General features: G+C 37.0%; 1 protein-coding gene across 2 annotated transcripts; it reads left to right on the forward strand.

The window, feature by feature from the left end:
* The first annotated feature begins 323 nt into the window (after positions 1–323).
* On the forward strand, positions 324–19,502 carry LOC131697743 (sorting nexin-6-like). Of its 2 annotated transcripts, none has more exons than XM_058988870.1 (14): positions 324–709; positions 2,611–2,721; positions 3,374–3,481; positions 4,135–4,204; positions 5,252–5,379; positions 6,116–6,199; positions 7,821–7,895; positions 7,987–8,017; positions 8,425–8,512; positions 9,207–9,246; positions 13,760–13,846; positions 14,580–14,669; positions 18,778–18,843; positions 19,194–19,502. In XM_058988870.1, exons 1-14 carry the CDS (start codon positions 704–706, stop codon positions 19,335–19,337), a joined length of 1,128 nt encoding a protein of 375 aa, XP_058844853.1. In that variant the 5' UTR covers positions 324–703; the 3' UTR covers positions 19,338–19,502. The 2 variants fall into 2 exon arrangements, with proteins under 2 accessions (XP_058844853.1, XP_058844854.1); XM_058988871.1 differs by having other exon boundaries at positions 8,458–8,512.
* The last annotated feature ends 224 nt before the right edge of the window (positions 19,503–19,726 follow it).

Raw genomic sequence — 19,726 nt, forward strand, 5'->3', positions numbered from 1 at the left:
TATTTTGTTAAAAGGCAAAATTAAACATGATAACACAAAGGTCATAGAGGGGAAATTTGCCTACTTGTGACATCCAAAAATGAAATATTTACAATGGAAGCTGTTTCACCATCTCCTAATGCTACACAAAATACGGAAGACTGAAGTTGTTTAAAGATGGTGCTATATGTAACACTAGGCAAGTTCATGTGGCAAATATACCCTCTGGTAGTTATGTTAAGGGAGAAACAAGTTCCATAGTACATACTTCATTTATGAAATTAAAATAATGAACCAGTGTAATGCATTTTTTTTATTATTCATTTACTGTGTACAGTATTACTCCTCTTAGTCAGAAATTTCCTGTTTGATAAACAAGCTAATTGAACAAAGAGGATGATGTTAATTCAGTGGAGATTAGAATCCCTGTTGTAAAGGTGCTCTATATATATAGACTGTGTTTAGTTACATTGTAACACATTGTTCTCACATTCCACGCCTGTCTGATTTCATTAAGCTGGCACTTTGAACTGTCACAGGGAGCTTTCACGTACTTTGACCAAAACCATCCCTGATAACACTAAACTGCACAGAGTTGCGCTGTGCACTCTGTAGCAACCTGTACTTAATACATTAGATAATCAGAAGAAAAATATTCCTTATCACGCTGAAGACTGCACCTTGATTACACTGAAGGTTGAAGCAAGAAAGCCAACCAGGAAATATGATGGTAAGAAACCTTTTTTTCAACAGCGATTACAATACTGGATGAATCACCTGACATCTAAGGGAGAAAAATGGGTGTGCTTCAAATTAAAATACACATTTACAAAAACTACACAAGTGGAGTAAATGTTAATATGGTATTAAACCTAATTTATAAAACACAAGTTAGTACATCTTTAAAGTGTATTATTTGGAAAAGCTTTGTATGTAAATTGTAGTTTTATTGTAGTCCATGGAAGTGTAGGAAATCACTTGAAATGTATTTGCTTACGATTGTAAGTCGCCCTGGATAAGGGCGTCTGCTAAGAAATAAATAATAATAATAATAATAATAGGAAATGTTTTTTATGTCAAATCTGTACTTCCGCCTGGAAAATGTAAGGGTTGAAATTAGGACTAGTTGTATCTGAACGGGTTACTTGTACATTATATATATTAGGCAGAAAAGTATTTATTGTCATACAAAAAGGCAGGCGTTTTATAATACAATACAGTACCTGTGGAGCTAAGAGTAACTTTACTGTACTTTCAGAAGAGTCACTTAACCTTGAGTCGCTCCAGTCTGCAGTCCCCAACGCAGGAACCTGTGAGGCAGAAACACAATCTCTAGGAAACTGTGTGTGTCTATGGGCCTGTTTAACACTGGCAGCAAAGGCCAACTTTGTGAAAGGAATACAGCAGTTTTATTTTTGTTTTGTACCATAAAATAAAGAAGCCTTTCCCTACACATGTTGCTTAATTTAGTTCACTTATACACAAGAGATTTGGGGCAATCTGAATTTCTATATCTTTGAATTTTATGACTAAGGGTGATGTCAATGTGATGCTTCCAAACCTTTTGTAATATGATCCAATCTTCCAATGGCACATACAAGTGATTGTGAATTCATTATTAATGCCAGCCCGGTGATTACAGTAATGTTATTTCTGTCATCCTTTATATTAAATAGGAATGATAAAAAAGCAATTTGAAAGCAATTAATGTGGTAATTACCAGTTACGTTCTCTTTTGTATGATTCATACCAAATGATTGCTATACTTGTTGGGTTTAGGTAGAATTCGAGCTGGCAGAAATATTAAATTGCAGCATTACTTGACACTATACTGATACCTCTTGAACAGCCTACATTGATACTACCCTCTTTAGTGGAAATAGAACAGCAGCAAATGTATTAATCACATACACATACTGTACTACCCTCAAATGTGCAGTTTTGAAAGAAACACATGTATTAGCAAACATGTCATTGAAAATGGTACTACTCTAGGTTAAACAAACAAACAAACAAACAAACTAAAAACTTTAAAGCCTTGCTTTCAGATAGTATTGTACTTCTTGGGTCATTTCACCTGGAGGGTGAAATAATCTCCATCCATTCACTGGCTTCCATCCTGTCAATAACCAATCAGCTGCTTCCCCTATTGACTGACATGCTTTCAGCCAGTAACATGCTTTGACCCAGACAGTAAAGAAAGTAAAGCAGTAACAGACTTTCTGGAAGGCAAGCAAACTGAGAACTTGGTGTGTAGCGGATATCATGTTTTAAAAACGAAAATCCATGTTTGCTAAAAAAAAACAAAAAACTGCACACTTGAAACCCATGCAGCTAATAGAAGTGCAAAATTACATTTATGGATGAATTTAGTTTGCTTCAATTATTTTAAACAAGACACAAGTGGGGCAAACTTTTGTATTCATGTTGCTATTAGTTCTTACTGCAATCAAAATGGGAGGCAAAGTTTGTCCCAGTTGTGTCCCCCATTTGGAGATACCTGGAGATATGGCAGGTGTGTTATGGTAAATGTTTTTGGACAAGGTATGGTAAGGTATACTACACTGTTCTAGCATGGAAATCGATTGCAGTCTTGAGTGAAACTTGGTGTTTGCAACCCTTTGTTTATAGGACGCAGGGATTGAGGACAATTCAAATCACGACTTCTCTGGTTATGACGTCCGTGTCACTGATGCTGCACAGAATGGGGACACATTTGTGTATGTGATCAAATCCCAACAGGTAAGGCTTTTGAGATAATGGGAGGTTTGCCAAAGTTCTAGAGGTAACTTTCAATTCCTGAAGTAGTCAATTTCTTTGTATTGCTTTTTCCCATTTCACATACTATTTTATGGTGTTAGCTATCTCTCTGAGTGGTTCTGTTACTCCAAGATTAATTTATAAGATTTGTTTTCTCTAAATCTGCCTTTACCGGGCTTGGAGCTTGCATTGAGCTGTTCCAGAGAATCCTAACCACCGGGTCTGAACAGCCTTCCTTATTCCATTCAAATCATGTGACAATGTGACCTTTCAACTTCCAGCCCCTACACTTATGTTGAATGGCCAAACTATCGCATAATTAAAAATGATAATAACACCATACAATAGTACAAATTCCATGTGTGAGAAATATATTAATGCTTTTTAGTTGTTATTTCGTTTTTTTAGGACTAACAATTTTTTCCTTTTATGAAAAAAAAAATGGACAAACAGAATAGTATTTTGTTCTGTTGGTCAAACAGCTGCTCAATCTTTTCCCAGCAGTGTAAAATGTGTGCTTTTCAAGCAGTAGACAGAATATCTATTGGCTGTATCATCAATATCAGGATCTACTATGTATTATACAGGGATTGTCAGTAGACTATGTGTAATAATGAGACTTGTTCTTTTCCAGATATCAAGTGATATGGAGTACCGGGTTGAACGTGAGTTTGAAGACTTTGAGTGGCTACAACATTGTCTCTTGACCCAAGAAGGGGTGACTGGTCTTCATGGAATTATTGTTAGTATACTTATATGTTTTTCATTTTTCCATCTTATTTTACATGACATAAGTGTAATTCCTGATGATCCAGGAAAAGGAAATAAAATCATACTGTAATGCTATAGGCTACCTTTTTCACTTATGATTGAGAACAACCATTTGGCTAAGAAGATACAGTTGAGAATGGACTGGTTTACAGCTCAGTTTTGATAACTAAAGCTGTATACACTGCCTGGCCACTTTATTAGGACCTGTACCTAGTATCAGTTTGTGCCACTGTTTGCCCTGAAGGTGTTGGAAGGGAAGGGTGTCATTATGATTTCACTCAATTGGTAAGGTAGGCAGAGGATCATGACGGGTTGTTCAAACATACTCAATTACATTGAGATCCAGGGACAAGTCGGGGCATTGTTGGGTTGTTCTGATCTGCAACAGTGCTTAATAAACTACGGCATCCATTCAGACTTCCAGAGTAATCAAGGGGACCCAGGGTATACCAGAGGAAAATGCCACACACCAGGGTCAATCAAGTACGTAGGTAAAATACAATGAGTATAATGTATATGTATAGCAAATGGATGGAGATTTTACAATCCGTTTATTTTAAATGGCTATTTCCCCTAAATTGCTACCAGTGTATTTGATATGGTTGTGTTTACTTGTTTTTTTAGTTTCCTCCACTACCAGCCAAGCCGGGGACATTTCTATCTAACTCGGAGGCAAAGACCAAAAAGAAAATTGGTATGTAAAATGGTCACCTAAAGGACCATGCAAACTTTCATTGAGGTTTGCTCACCACCCAAATGGTTACAGACAAAGAACAGACTGTAAAGAAGAGGTCCGTCAGTATACAACACACCCAATGTGAACCAACTGGGGAGACATGGGAGAACCAGTGTATGGAAAACTAGAAACCAAACTTCAAATACCAAAACAGAGCTGTATCCAGGGACCAAACAGCACATGCTTTTACATAAGCATGCCAGCAAATCACCTGTGTCATAGCCTGCCACTCAATACCTGTTTTGACTCCTGTAGAACCCCAGGCCTCTCCCACTTCAATCGTCATGGCAGCCACCTGCATACAGTGACAGGATTATAACTCCCCAGAAATTATACAAAGTGATGTGCCATTTGGTCCCTTGACAGGTTCAGGTATCTACAGTCGAAGTCCCAAATGCATCATGTAATTGAGCACATGTTTTCCATTTATGTACCATGGTCCCCTTTAGCTGTTTTGAACAGCACTTTGAATAAAAAAACATCTAATTTGTGTGTAGGCAAAAACAAATTACATTGTACATCTTCAAAAGAAAACATGTAAATACATGTGTTTCATAGTAATTTGTTGCTGGACAAAATCCCTGTAAATTGAGAAATCGTGTGTGAACCTGGGACCTTGCTGTACATTAGCCAGCAAAAGAACTGTCACAAGACTAACAGAAATATGGAGAGAAGAGCTTTTTTTTCTTAAAATCTACAAGCCATGTTACTTGAAAAGAAACTAATCAGATTTCATCTACAGCATGTGAAAAACAATCATTTTGCTTTAATAATCAAAATTGTGACAATTCCATATTTCAGAGGTCATATTTAATACAGTGTGTTTTGGGTATCATATTTCATTTGAGATAAAAAATAAATAAATAAAAAAAAACAACAAACAACTGAAAAGGTTGCTAGGCAAAGCTATAAATCTATCTTGGGTTTTCTCATACTGAAACTCTTACCTATTGCACTCTACAATGTGACCAAAACAAAACTAGGAAAGCCGTTTTCATGTCACAGAGTCACTGGCTATGGTCGACAACTGGCAGATGTACTGCCGAGCTCTGGAGGAATACCTGCATCTTGTTACTGCACACCCTGTCCTGGTCAAAAATCCTGCAGTGCACAGCTTCCTAAAACACAGAGAGGTACGTACAAAACAAAATGAAACCCATAATTACTTTTATAAATTGGTGTCCAACCCTGCAACTTTAAACCCATACCGTTATAAAGTCCCCATATTTACCCATAGAAAAAAATCATTTATTCTGCACAGTAGAGTTAGTGAAAAGCACACACTTTGTGCGGCTGACACATCTGCTGATCACCAACTTATACAAAGGTAGAACGCTTCATTATGTCTATTTTTACTGTCATGATGGTCGTGTTGAGTTGGGGGGATAATAGTGTTTTTTGCGTATGACTCCTCCCATGTGTATGATGCATATGACCCCCCCCCCCCCCCCCCCCCCCCTCAGACGAGCATCCCGCTGAACAGTTTCCAAATGTTGGCAAGTCTGTGTTATTATGCATAGTTACAATGTACTTAATGTGTACATTTTTGCATGATATAACCCTAACCCTATCTCTAGACCTAACCCTAACTCTAAACCTAACCCCACTAATCCTAACTCTAAACCTAACCCTATCTCTAAACCGAACCTTTTTCTGATACAAGTGTGTACTTGCATATATTGTGCAAAAGATTTCCATGTTAACTACATTGTAACAATGCATAATAACATTGTAATTGTGTAGATACATATGTATTTACTGTGTATTTACAATAGGAGTTACAGAGACACAGTATAAAGTGTTACCAAATGCACTTACTACTGATGGTTGAAATCACAACATAACCTGTTTTGTTTGTTGTTTTTACAGCCACCGATTAAAACTAAAGTGAAGAAAGGAATATTCAACAAGCTCACCCAGGCCGTGGAGGAACTGAGGAAAGAGCATCACAAGGTACAGCAGACAGCTTCTGGAGTGGCAGTGGGGAGGGTCACATGCCCTGCTTCACAAGATAGGCCCAAGTGCCCTTACAGTATCTTCCAGAGTAAGCAAGGGCTTCTAAATGCAACAGTGTTTTTCTGTAATGACATGACAGGTATCCGATTGAATGTTTGGTAATTAACTGCCTCTAATTCCTGTCTGTTTGCATATTAGTTGCTTGGTGAATACATATGTACTTACACATAATTACAATGTTATTATACATAGTTATAATGTAGTTAATTTTTTTACATGATGACCCAACTCTAAACCTAACCCTTTTCTGATACAATTGTGTACATACATATATTGTGCAAAAAGATTTACACATTAAGTACATTGTAACTATGCATAATAACATTGTGATTGTATAAGTCCACATGTATTTACTAACTAGGGTAGTATGCAAATGTACAGTAACTGGAGACATGTAAAGTGTTACCAAATGTTTTACAGTTTTCACTTACCCATATCAAAGTCAACCACAGTAAAAACACAGCAAAGTGTAATAAAGCACAGTGAAAGCATGGTAAAGCGTAGGCAAGCAATGTAACGACACAGAGTGTTATAGTAAAGCATATTAAAAATCATGGCAAGCCATGGTAACCTATATGTTATAAAACTAAAATAATAAAACAAACCAAAACAAACAGACACAAGGGCCAAACAAACTGTTTAAACAAAACAGAAAATATATTTAAAAATATAGCAGTTTCACACACACACAACACACGGCTTCACAAAAAGTCCTCTAAACCCCTGCGATATTTCTTATATACACCCTTACATACTCCCATATAAACTCTTATAAACCCCACAGCACACAAACCCTCACCTTCACCAACATTACCAACGCTAACTATTTCAACACCTGTGATCACTCTATATGTGTGTGTGTGTTTATATATACATATATATATAGATAGATACTGTGTGTATATATATATATATATATATATATATATATATATATATATATATATATATATATATATATACAGTATATATATATATATATATATATATATATATATATATATATATATATATATATATATATAGCTATATATATATATATATATATATTCAACTATGCACGAAAACACTACACACACCTACACTAATAATAACACACAATACATTTATATAATAACAGTAATAATAAACACAGGGGTGGGATGTGCCCTGTCACAGCATAGTATAACCATGGGAAAGGCATGACGAAATTGCAAAGTTACTGCACAAAAATACCATCGTAAAGCTTTATAGAGGTAAGATGGAAGATGGATTTGCTCATTAGACCTTTTGCTTACTATGCAAATTATTTTAAGTCGGAACTTGCTGTATCCTGATATGTACATCAGTGTGCCGCCTGGCTACATGGATGTCTAGAGGTTAAAGACCAGTGTTGATTCTGGTAGACACAGAGTACACTTCTACCACAACCAGGTGGCGACTGCAACATCTTACTTCTAGACTTTCTTTTTATTAACCTAATCTTCGCAAGCTGTTTGCTGTACTTGAATCACTTTAGTGGCTCAGATAGGAAATTGGTTTGGAGTGATAATATTTTGTTCATTTGAAAACGTTACAGGATATTGACGACTTCTTTCAGAATGAGAGAGACAGTAACCTTACACTAACAGCTTTTACTAAGGCTGCAGCAGAGGTAGGAATTTCATTCACGGTACATTTGTTTACATTATTTTACATTTAAGAATATTTTTTAAATACTTCCATTTTCATTTTGTGTTCCACAGAAATTCCTTGAAATTGTGTTAACTGAACAAAGTAAGTGTATTACATGGCTATTGGTTTTAGATTTTGAAGTGGGGTTGAGGTAAGGTGTTCTCGGTGCACTTTTTAGGGCCATATATGGGAATCTTTCCCAGAATAAAGAAAAAAATGACAACTTAACAAAAATCGCAATGTTTTTGTGTTTTTAATGTTTATGCTAGTAGTGAACTAACAATGCCAGCATTTTAATTGTATTCAGCTCTTTGAATTGAAACAAAGTAATTGTGAAGCGCGTGGTTTCAGATGGACGGAAGTGCCGTTCTGGTTGCATCTATTAACATAGACAAGTGCCATTTTAATAAATAGTTTTAGAAAATGCCAAGTGGTTTTACAGAACACTCACAAATAGAGAACCAAACGTTATCAAATACATGTCCCTGTTGCTCTGTGCTCCTCTACAGAGATAGCAATAGCGTGCGGTCACTTCTCCACAGCGCTCCACCTGGGGATCGGACAGGACGATGACCCTGCAGACTATGCTTTTGCAAAGTAAGATTATATATATATAATTAATTCACTTATAACTGAGGATTTTTGCTGATCAATAAATGCTTGGGCAGAACCAGGATTGTGTTAAAGACTGTATATTCTGTCATTTTTATTCTTCAAACTTCAACACATGTTGAAACTTCCCATGCCCTATGGAAAATAAGCAATTTCCAAAACAATCCTCATTCATCCAGTATATATTCTGTACACCAGTATGTCATTAGCAGGTTTGCAGTACCCACTGGGAATCCCAATCGGGTAAAGTGTTGATTTAGCTTCCTTTGGTTTGGACACTCATTAGTTAACTTCCTCTATGATAGTTTTCAGTTCGGAGAAATCGATCACTGCCAGTCTTCCAATCTAACTTGGGCTGACAGAGTGGCACGTTGTTGACTTATGCAGAGCCAAATTCTCCAGGAACATCCCTATTTCAGCAGCCGACTGGAAGATCACTCGCTTTACAACAGATACTATTCAAAGTGCGGTTGTTAAACGTGTTCCAAGTGACTGACGTGGGGTTGTCTTCTGTTTCAGTAATCGAAGGTTCATGTGAAATAAGCCATTTAGCAAAGTGGATGCAGGAGTTTAATTTAGCATGCTTGTGCTGCTAAGAAAACATCTTCTCATTGACCGTTTACTGTGAGCTACTCTGCTGTAAGCTAATATTCCCTGTTTTACTTTGCTTGCCTTGCAGGATGTGCCTCAAGCTGTCTGAAGTGCTAGATACAGTAAAGGTAAAACAAAAAATCAGCTGCATTAAGCAATAGCCAAACTCCATCATGTCAAAAATGACACAATACATTTTTTTTTCTTTGGAGCAGGAGTAGATACTAAACTGAAAGCTTGAACTGAGAACAGTTTTGCCTATTCTTAGCTTGATATATTATCTACTCTGCTGTGCAGCTTTCTGCAGTATGACAGTTACATTATCATAATGAATAGTCCCAGTGTATGTCTTGACATTCCAGGCCTGAACAAAGTTCTTGTTTTGCTTGTACCAGGTATGTTAAAGACTAAGTGGTTGAAAAATGCATTCCTGGTAAAATCATACAACATGATTGCCTAATAATTAATCTATTGTTTTGATAGTACCTGAGACGCAATAGTGTCAGGGTGCTGCAGTCATACAACTGAATCCTAAAACGGGTGTGGACTTTAAGATGGGGACTTTCCATTTTCAGGTGGTACTTTTTTAAAGAGCATTCTACATTTAATCAATTGCAGAGGGATATTCTTTTTTTTTATCCCAAAAGAGATGTATATCCCCAGCAACAAGTTAGTCATTGCGCCTCTGTGCCCAGCTAAAAGCAAGCAACCAGACTAATCCTGGGGCTTAGAATGAGCTATGAAGATAGGTTAAGGGAGCTGAATCAATTAAGCCTTGGACAAAAACAAATTAGGGAGGACTTGAGTGAAGTCTTTAAAATCTTTGAAGGAGTTCATAAAGTTAACCTTTGCCAATACTTTTATGCGCAGCACAGAAACCAGGATCAAAGGATACATTTGGAGATAAAGTGGAGACTAATTTAAGACAGGAGGATATTATGCACCTCTTTACACAAGAAGAGGTAAGGGTTTAGAATGGGTTACCTAGCCAAGGTGTTGGTAATGGATCACCAAGATCCTTTAAAACCCGACTTGAAGTTTTTAGATCAACTAGCTACTGGGAACCCGACAATCTTTGATAGGCCAAATGGCCTTTTAAAGTCCGTAAATGTTCATTGTCTAGATTGTGTGTATCGCTGCTCTGTGTGTATGAATAGACGTTCTTTGACTGAAATCTACATCTACATGTGTCTTGGGCAGTGATTGGTTGAGCTAATATGGGCTACATTTTTTTATATAAAGGTAAATAATCATATTCATGAGAAAGTAATTGTCACTGACCCATTTATTAGCTTGAAAAGCATGCTATTTATCTGGTCTTGTAAGTACTGGAGGGACTGTGGAGCAATTACAAATCGCATATTAGTGAGTTATGATAATGGTACCTCATTAGCATGTCTGAATGAGGTTCATTACAAACTTTAATTGGCATTTCAAACATAACGAAACTCAAACAGCATGAAGGAAAGTTTATAACAAGATTGTAATGTTGCTAATTGGCGAAAACAGAATCTGGATAGTACACTATAGTGATGCGTTATTTAAATCGCCAACAAAAGACGTGACTACTCAAGTACACAAACAGCAACGTGACTGACTGCCGAGAAAAGACGATCAAAGACGTCTGCCTGAATAAACAAGCAGCATCGTGACTTACTGCTGAAAAAAACAAAACGTTACTGCCCGATCTCGAATCATCCATGACGCGCAGGCAGCCATTTTCAAAGAAGAGTCATTAGCTTCCTGAGGAATTCAAAGAGAAGCTTTTACAATTTCAGTGTTTCTAACAAACCGTACCAATTTGGACAGATCGGAAATGCAGATCAGACCCCCATATTTTTCGACATGCCAAGCCATACCACAGTTCACAAATTGGGAGAAAAACAGGTGCCCCTAATGTGTATGTTATGTTCTGTTAGTTGGTATTGTGCATACCGTTCTTACTGTTGTGTTTGCCCAGCAACCACAATGCTGTTGTGGTTGCTGGGTTACATGTTGCCTGATGTTGTGTCGTGCTTGCTGTTGCCGGGATGCATGATGTTGTAAGTGAGTGAGGGGTGTGCATACGACAGAGATGCCATCTTAAGTACTATAGTACGCAGCACAATAAACAAGCTCCGTGGTTAATATACAACAACACTGTTTCTTGTCAGTTTTGTACAATACAACAGCATAATTGATTGCTAAGGACATTTAAGTTATTGAGAGCAGAATCTGAAAAATATGGAGGCTCCATGTGTGTCCGTCTATCCTTATATCACATTTATATTATTCAATTGTGATGGAATTTGGGCATTCTTTGCACAAGTAACTGCGAGTATTAGAATGTGGTGGTACATTGAGGCATCTACCAATCTGTAGAACTTACATTTTTACATGTACAAACAGTGGAAGTACGTTGTGGGGGTTTTCTTTTTCACGATATTGATATAGTACTTCTAATGTTTTATTTACAGCCGTGTGGGGGGATGAATGCCACTGCCACACTTGTTTATACATAGGGCTTGAGGATCAGGTTTTATTGTTAATCACATGATGTCCATTTTAAACTTATTTTGAGCTGATTCCTAATTAAACTCAGAAAAGGCTGTTAATTGCAAAACCATGTCACTTGTTTTTACCTTCATGTCTTGACTGAGCCAGTTTTTAATGAATAGTTTTCTCTCTATTTAGGATGCAGATACCGCTTAACAACTACTAATTAACATTTAAAGGGAGGTAGAGATTTGGAAAATTAAAACCGAGAAGTTCAAGCCCTGTTTATACAGCATGCATGAGCTTAGGGGTGCTGTCAGAGCTGCTCCACATGGATTGAAAATGAGCTTTTGCATTCCTGTCCACTTCATTAACTACATTGTGTAGAGGCATGTTTTTAATTAATTATGCTCAAGTCCTGCTCTGGTGGCAAAGCCTTTCTCTAGAGAATTCTGTATCCATTCTTTCAGAGGATAAACCAGGAAATGATCTAAACTTGCTGCTGGCTTTAGGCTGCTAAGTGATTGTGTTTCCTTATTTCAAAATGGCATGTGACTCAGTGAACTTTCAACATAATACACATTAGAAATCATTGACAAGAAATCAGCCAGTTATGGATTTGTCAATCACTGTTACAGTGTTGTCAAAATTCCTGTACGTCTTATCCTGTTTACAGATGTCACCCACGGACAAAGAAATGAGGACCTCATTCCAAGGTTAAAAAACAAACCCTATCATTTTTTGTGTTTTAATATCTGATTCTGCATACGGTTTTTGTTTCTGTTGATACGTAGGGTGTCTCTTATAGTAAGTATAGTATAATAACAACCCCCAAAAGAAACTCCTCCTCCTGGGCAGCAGTGTGGAGTAGTGGTTAGGGCTCTGGACTCTTGACCGGAGGGTCGTGGGTTCAATCCCTGGTGGGCGACACTGCTGCTGTATCCTTGAGCAAGGTACTTTACCTAGATTGCTCCAGTAAAAACCCAACTGTATAAATGGGTAATTGTATGTAAAAATAATGTGTACAAAATAATGTAATTGTGTGTAAAAATAATGTGACATCTTGTAACAATTGTAAGTCACCCTGGATAAGGGCGTCTGCTAAGAAATAAATAATAATAAAAAAAATAATAACAGTAAAACAGTGTGTATGGCAGAGGAAAAAAGTTGAAAGGTCAAGCATCACATGACTTATTGGATTGAGGAAAATATGGGTGGCCACTAAGCTGTTCACAGCCAGCAGTACAGTTAGCTGAAAGGGAGAGACATCTATAAGGAGCAAGTACAAATTAAATCTGATACCTAATTAGCATGTCTGAATGAGGTTCATTGGAATATCAAACCTAACTAAACTTAAACAGTATTTAGGAAAATGTACAAAAGGATTTTAATGTTGCTAATTTGCAACTGCAGAATCTCGACTTTAACCCCAATGCACAGTATGATGTTACAGACTTCCCCGTAACTTGAAACAGCAAGGAAATGGCAACTATAAGAAAAACGACTACTCTAAAGCAATTAAAATGGCTTTTGAATCTACTTACTCTAGGGCTAATTTTTTAAAATGAATTTATTTATGACATTTTTGCTGACTAGAAAACATCTTTATTGGCTTGCTGTCTTCAAGTACCTCCAAACGGAAACGGTTGGATGGGATCCTAATGAATTGTTTTAGAAAGTACCTCTGGTATGTGCTCAAAGAAAGAGTTCTGTCTGTTCATCTGCTGTAATAAAATTGTGAAGGAAAGGACCCTGGCTTTAATAAAACTGTCACATTCATCGTCCAAGGGAAGGCGATTAGGGCTGGGTTTTTTTAGGTTTTTATTTTTAGTTTTTAGAATATAATAGTGATTGTGAAGATGTTTGTTATGAGACATCAAAATGAACGGCATTTCCAGAAATAGAAATACGTTTGGAGAAGCACTGGGGTCCAGAAAGAGAAATTACATTTAAACTTGCAAAGATCTGTAGTAACCACAGAATCCTGGGAAATCATACTGAACCTTTCTTCCATTACTACTCGATTTACTACTGGCAAGCTGTGCTTGATACAGTATAGAGATAATGACATTGAGATAATGTTACTGACCCTTTTTAAGGAATGATCAAGAAAAATACATTTGGGGTTAAACAAATGTTCTAACTTTAATTATTCTCTCTTCTTAGAAAAACTTTGAAAAGGTTGCAGAAAATGACCTAAACACACTAGGGTTCAATCTGGAATTGCATTCCCGCTTTCAAGATGCTGAAAAGGTATGCATTACTTTTTAAAAATAAATAAATAAAGCACTACAGGAAAATAAGTTGAGGTTATGCTTTGTGAGTTTTAGCCTTCAGCTTTTGAATTGTAAGTCATTATGGTGACGAATAGGCTAGTTTGTTCAAGTTTTTACCTTTTTAACCAATATTTTAAGGGCTACTTTTGAAATTCATAGCCTAACTCAGTATGATAAACATTATTTTAAACATGTTGTAGTGATGGCACACAGTAGTATGCAAATGTATTCAAACACCCCATTGCTTCTGTAGTTTTAATAATCAAATCACTGTAACTGAAAATCTGGGAAAAACTGTCCAAATAGGTAAATTAGTGATTGTCTAATTGAATTGATGACTTTAATAGGCCACACATGCAATTAATTGAAACTAGTAAGAGAAAATGAACACATAGCCACAACTGATAAAAGAGACTTTTAAGAAGTTGTTTAAGATGCCTAAATAAAGTACAAAGTGGTCTAACTTTAACACATGAGTACCCATTGTTTCTATATCCCTGATTACTGAGTGGAAATTGAAATTCTCACACCCAGTGTTTTTCATGGAGGCAGGTATATACAGGATGTAAATGACACATTTTGAAGTGTTCTGATACATTTGCACACTGCTAGCCATTTTAAAGTGAATTTGTATTTATTACCACCTCTTTAATGTTTTCCATTTTCTATGCTTTTTTAATTGTAATAATCCCAATTTGAATACCAAACAGGAAATGTTGTTCAGAAGAACCTGTAAACTGGTTGATGTAGAAACAGCAAATAAAAACCTGGGCCAGGCAAAGCCCCACAAGAAAGCAGCTGTGAGTGTCCATCTATCTTCCTACTATATGGAAATTATTAACATTCAGCTTGTTTCATAAAGTATTCAATGTGTAGCCATGTAGTTCATTATTTAATGTGTCTGTTAATGGATTTAAAGATGGCCCGCTTTTACTCTATGCCTGACATTACAGTCTAGTTGCAGTGCAGCGCTTAGGGTTATTGTTATATTACTGTTATCTGAGAAGGCTATTTTACTCATTTGATTGAATTATGTTTGCTTTAAATTGCACAGGCATTCTCAAACTGGAGACCTCATGGGTCCACAGAGGTTACACTAGGGGTTGACACATAATGAATGTTCATATCATGTAGCAGATATATGTTCATACAATATAATGTTCTGCAGTTAGAGGATTTTTCATTAATAGTCTTCCACTAGATGGCAACATTACCCTCCAGAATAAAAAGCAGATCCGTTGTATATGACGCTGGTTAAAGCTATATTCCAAGAAAGATTTCAGAAGAAACATTTTTGTCATCATTTAAAAAGATCTTGGTATGACAGATATGATGCAAATTAAGTTTTGATGATGGATTTGCAGTGTTAGCCATAGATCAAATGCTCTTTTTTATTGTTGAAAACTACAGAGATAAACTACTCAGTGTTTTCTGTCTTTCAGGAAAAGCGATATTAACTTTGAAAGTGTATTCCTAAAGCTGACACACAAAAAAACACACACACACACACACAGATCATAATACACTTACTTGGTCAGCATGGACCCCAGTACAGCAATATGATTGTCAGTTTTGGAATGCAATTTAATTCCGTGGAAACTTTGGAATATCTCTGAAAGTGCCCAAAAAGTGCCCAAAATACCGTAATACATCACTCACCTTTTAGAGGGATGTACTTGCTTTGAGCCAACTAGGGTTCTTTATTGAAACATCATGAAGCCTGTTATTTGTGAAATTTTAACTGCATTGTCAGACTTACTGAGTGGGTGGATGTTGATTGCACTCAAGCTGAATGCAGTCAATCACAGAATTCTCCATCAAGAACTCATGTTAGCGAATTAGAATACACAGGCCCTATTCACATGGGGCTAAGGAATGTTTTTTGAATAATGTTTCAAAACTTTCCATAGGCTTGTGATGCACAATTATTTGGTTAAGAATCTGAGTAATCTGAAAACAAATCTATTCTTCTAAAAAGTTTGTGATCTCCCTTCTAGTTTACCACAGTACATGTGTACAGTAATGGTGCAGTATTCCCATTGTTATACTATACATGACCAATAAGTTGCCACCTGTTCCATCAAAACATTACACACAAAAGACAACATTCCTCCGCCCAGGAGAGCAACCACCAAGAAAAGGTGTTAAAACCAATCCTCGCCCAGGACAACTGGAAGCTGCTAGAGACTGGAATATGCTGGCAGATGTTGGTCAACGGCTTATTTTTCCACCTGAGATTGCCACCACTAACCTTCGACCAGATATTGTCTTGTGGTCTGGATCAGCACGCCTTGTTCACCTGGTAGAGTTAACAGTGCCATGGGAGGACGCTGTAGATGAGGCGTATGAGAGGAAGAAACTGCGGTATGCTCAACTAGCCACTGAAGCGGAACAGCGAGGATGGAGAGTTCGGGTTTACCCAGTGGAAGTGGGTTGTCGAGGATTTGTGGCACACTCTACAACCCGGTTTCTCAGAGACGTCGGATTCAGTGGCCAAGAGTTGCGTCGCACAGTGAAGAACTTATCTGAAGCAGCAGAGAGGAGCAGCAACTGGCTGTGGTTGAGACGGAAAGATTCTGGCTGGGGACAGGTAAGTAAGCTGGGCTGAGTTGAGTGGGGGACGGAGGGGGGTGATGCTGGGACGCCAGAATCACGGTCGAGCCCTCTTGAGGTGTCGTGGGCTAGTCGACGAAACACTGAGGATGGAAGGTGCCCACTTGAAAACCCCAGAGATGTACCCTACTTAGCTCAATCCAGACGGTTGTCATGCTGATGCGCTGGGGAGGCCGCACTTTGGTTGATCCCCGGAGCCAGCATCGCAGCCGTTGTGTGTGCTGATGCGCCAGGGAGGCAAAATAAGCTGATCCCTGGAGCCAGCATTACACTTCAGCCATTAACACCAGACAGAAGGATATCTACATCATCATATGGAAGGAAACGTAAATGGATGGAGACGCATATGGATCACATTAGTTTACTGTAAAGCTACGTCTTAGTTGGTGCTTATCTTGGCGAGAGCCGAGTTCAAATCAGCATGAAGTTTTAACATCTACTCTCGTGTAATGGAAATCATGCATTTACCACAGTTTACCATCACCTCTCTTGGCTTTACAATGCTTTACCATGTTTTCACTATGCTTTATTACACTTTGCTATGCTTTTATTAGGTGTTTTGGGTTAATTCTTGACTTATTTTCACTCATGTGGTTTTTGAAAGAAGCACATGTTAAAGTGAACATATCATTTCATTTAAGACCATGCTAGGTGAAAGATGTACAAATATGTTATTTATTAGTTCTTACATGCAATTCTTTTCAAACTTGTTCTAATGCACTGCTTTACTTTTTAATAGTATTTTTTTTAAATCAAATGTGCAAATGACTTGCATGATTCAGAGGGTTTGCTAGTTAAGAGCATGGTGGTTTCATTAGAAAGCTAATGTAACAATGGTGTGATACATTTAGGACTGCTGATAGAGGCTTTAATATTAAATACAGGGCTGGCCTAAATACTGAAGGTGGCTTATAGTGACGTCAATAGGAACAGCTCGGGACTGTAAAAAGAGCATTAATATTGAGGTGGTATTCATTTCATTTAGGTACTGTAGTGTGTAGATGTTTTAGCAAGGTTGGGGTGATGCGTTATTTAAGTATTTTGATGCAATACAACAAAGACTATTTAGATTTATAAACAAAATGTTTAAAGTTTGACAATGTATGCTTTGAAGAACTCAAAGTGCATGCATACGAAAAATACTACAGTATAATGAATGCATAGTATGTATCTATAAAACATGTGCATCTATTACATTAAGTAATTTCTCTAACACAATGTTTTATATACCTTATAAAAAACACCGTTTCCAACTAACGTTCACTATTCTCTCATAAAAAGCCTTTACATGACTTAAGTTTATTTTATTTATTCTTATGACTTGTGCAAAGTCGCATGTATTGTACTGATTACAAAGTACTATTTGCTATGTCCAGCAAATCAAGAGTTGTTTGTTATGCTACAAAAATGTTAAAAACCTGTTTGAGACATTTCATAATTGAATTACCAGACATATAGTTAAATAGTAAACAATAGTCAACAACTGTTTCGCGGGACAAGACAAGAGAAAGAAATATAACGAGTAATATAACGCGCTACTTTTTTATTAAGTAATAAGTAAGGACATTATATTAGGTTTATCTGAAGAAACGAGTAATAAGTTACTTTTTTTCAGCAACGTGTCCAACACTGTGTATTTGAACACCTCAAGACTTGTCAATTGTATCCTTTATACACCTACCTGCATGAACACCTCTGGGTGTGAAAATTTACATTTTCAGTTAGTAATCAGTGATATAGAAACAGTAGGCACTCATGTGTGAAAATGTTAGACCACTGTGCGCTTTAATTAGACATCCTAAACACCTTCTAAAAAGTCTCATTCATTTTACCATTGGTGGCTATGTGTTCATTTTCTCACTGTTTTAAATTAATTGCACGTAATCAATTCAATTAGACAGTCACTAATGTGCCTATTTGGACAATTTTCCAAGATAAGCCCTTGAAGGTGCAACACAATAGCTGTAGATTGTTGGTCTGCCTGAGGCAGTGTTCCCTGTGTTACAATAAGCAGTCCAAATAACAATCAAGCTAATAAATAATGGAAATGGAAACCTTTAACACCTGCCAGCGACAGCCTGCTAGCTGTGAATACACAGTTCTAGAGTAGAGCTCTGTGAAGGATATTATCAATGGGTTGGTTGCTTTGAACACTACACAGTATAAGCTCCTAAATCTGCTATGCGTTGATCTGCAATGTTTCATAATACAGTTATTAAATTATACCATATTTTGATAAGATCAAGCTTTTAGATTAAAAAAAAAACAAACAAAAAACCATTTTTCTTTTCTTAGATGGAAGACATTAAAAAGGCAGCTGACAAAGAATTTGATGAGATTTCTGGAATGGCCAAAGTGGAGGTAGGTGTTCATGAACAAGGGCGACTTACAATTGTTACAAGATATCACATTATTTTTACATACAATTACCCATTTATACAGTTGGGTTTTTACTGGAGCAATCTAGGTAAAGTACCTTGCTGAAGGGTACAGCAGCAGTGTCCCCCACCTGGGATTGAACCCACAACCCTCCGGTCAAAAGTCCAGAGCCCTAACCACTACTCCACACTGCTGCTGCACTAGTGGCTACATGTTGTAAGGTCAAGGAATATGGTCAGAAAAGTCGCCTCAGATCTGTGATTAGACTAGGTAATTTAATGAAGAGCTACCTTCACTCTAATGGTTATATTTCTCTGTCTTGTAATTACTAGATTCAGCGCTATCACAGAGAGCGGGTGCGTGCCTTCCAGAAAGCCTTGATTGAGCTGAGTGACAGCCAGCTGCAGTCAGCGAGGGAGTGCTGTGTTGAGCTCAAGCAGCAGCTGGCTGAGTTTAAACAGCTCTGTGCAGAATAACTACATCCAGAGCTGCACTGTATGGAATTAAAAATGTTTCTGCAGTATTTCTACAGGCTGTGAGAACTTAAAGAAGCAATCCTATGCTCATTTTGAGTATTATACAATGTGACATTTTTTTGTTTGTTTTTTTTACAGTAAATGAAGTAAAGCACTAATATTAAAGAGGACTGGTGTGTTTTGTAGTATGAGATCTAAGATAAATAGCAAGCTTTTGAAGTGAATAGATAGAACTTGCATGTGTTTTTTTTTAATGGTAACTGCCAACTATAAAACATTTGGTAACACTACATTAAGTATCTCTACTTAATGTGCATTTACAGAGTAGTTATTTAGTTAACACATGTGTACTTACACATTATTACAATGTTATTAATAATGCTTAACAC

The sequence above is a fragment of the Acipenser ruthenus genome, chromosome 16 (assembly GCF_902713425.1).
Source record: "Acipenser ruthenus chromosome 16, fAciRut3.2 maternal haplotype, whole genome shotgun sequence".
Taxonomy (NCBI): Eukaryota; Metazoa; Chordata; class Actinopteri; order Acipenseriformes; family Acipenseridae; genus Acipenser; species Acipenser ruthenus.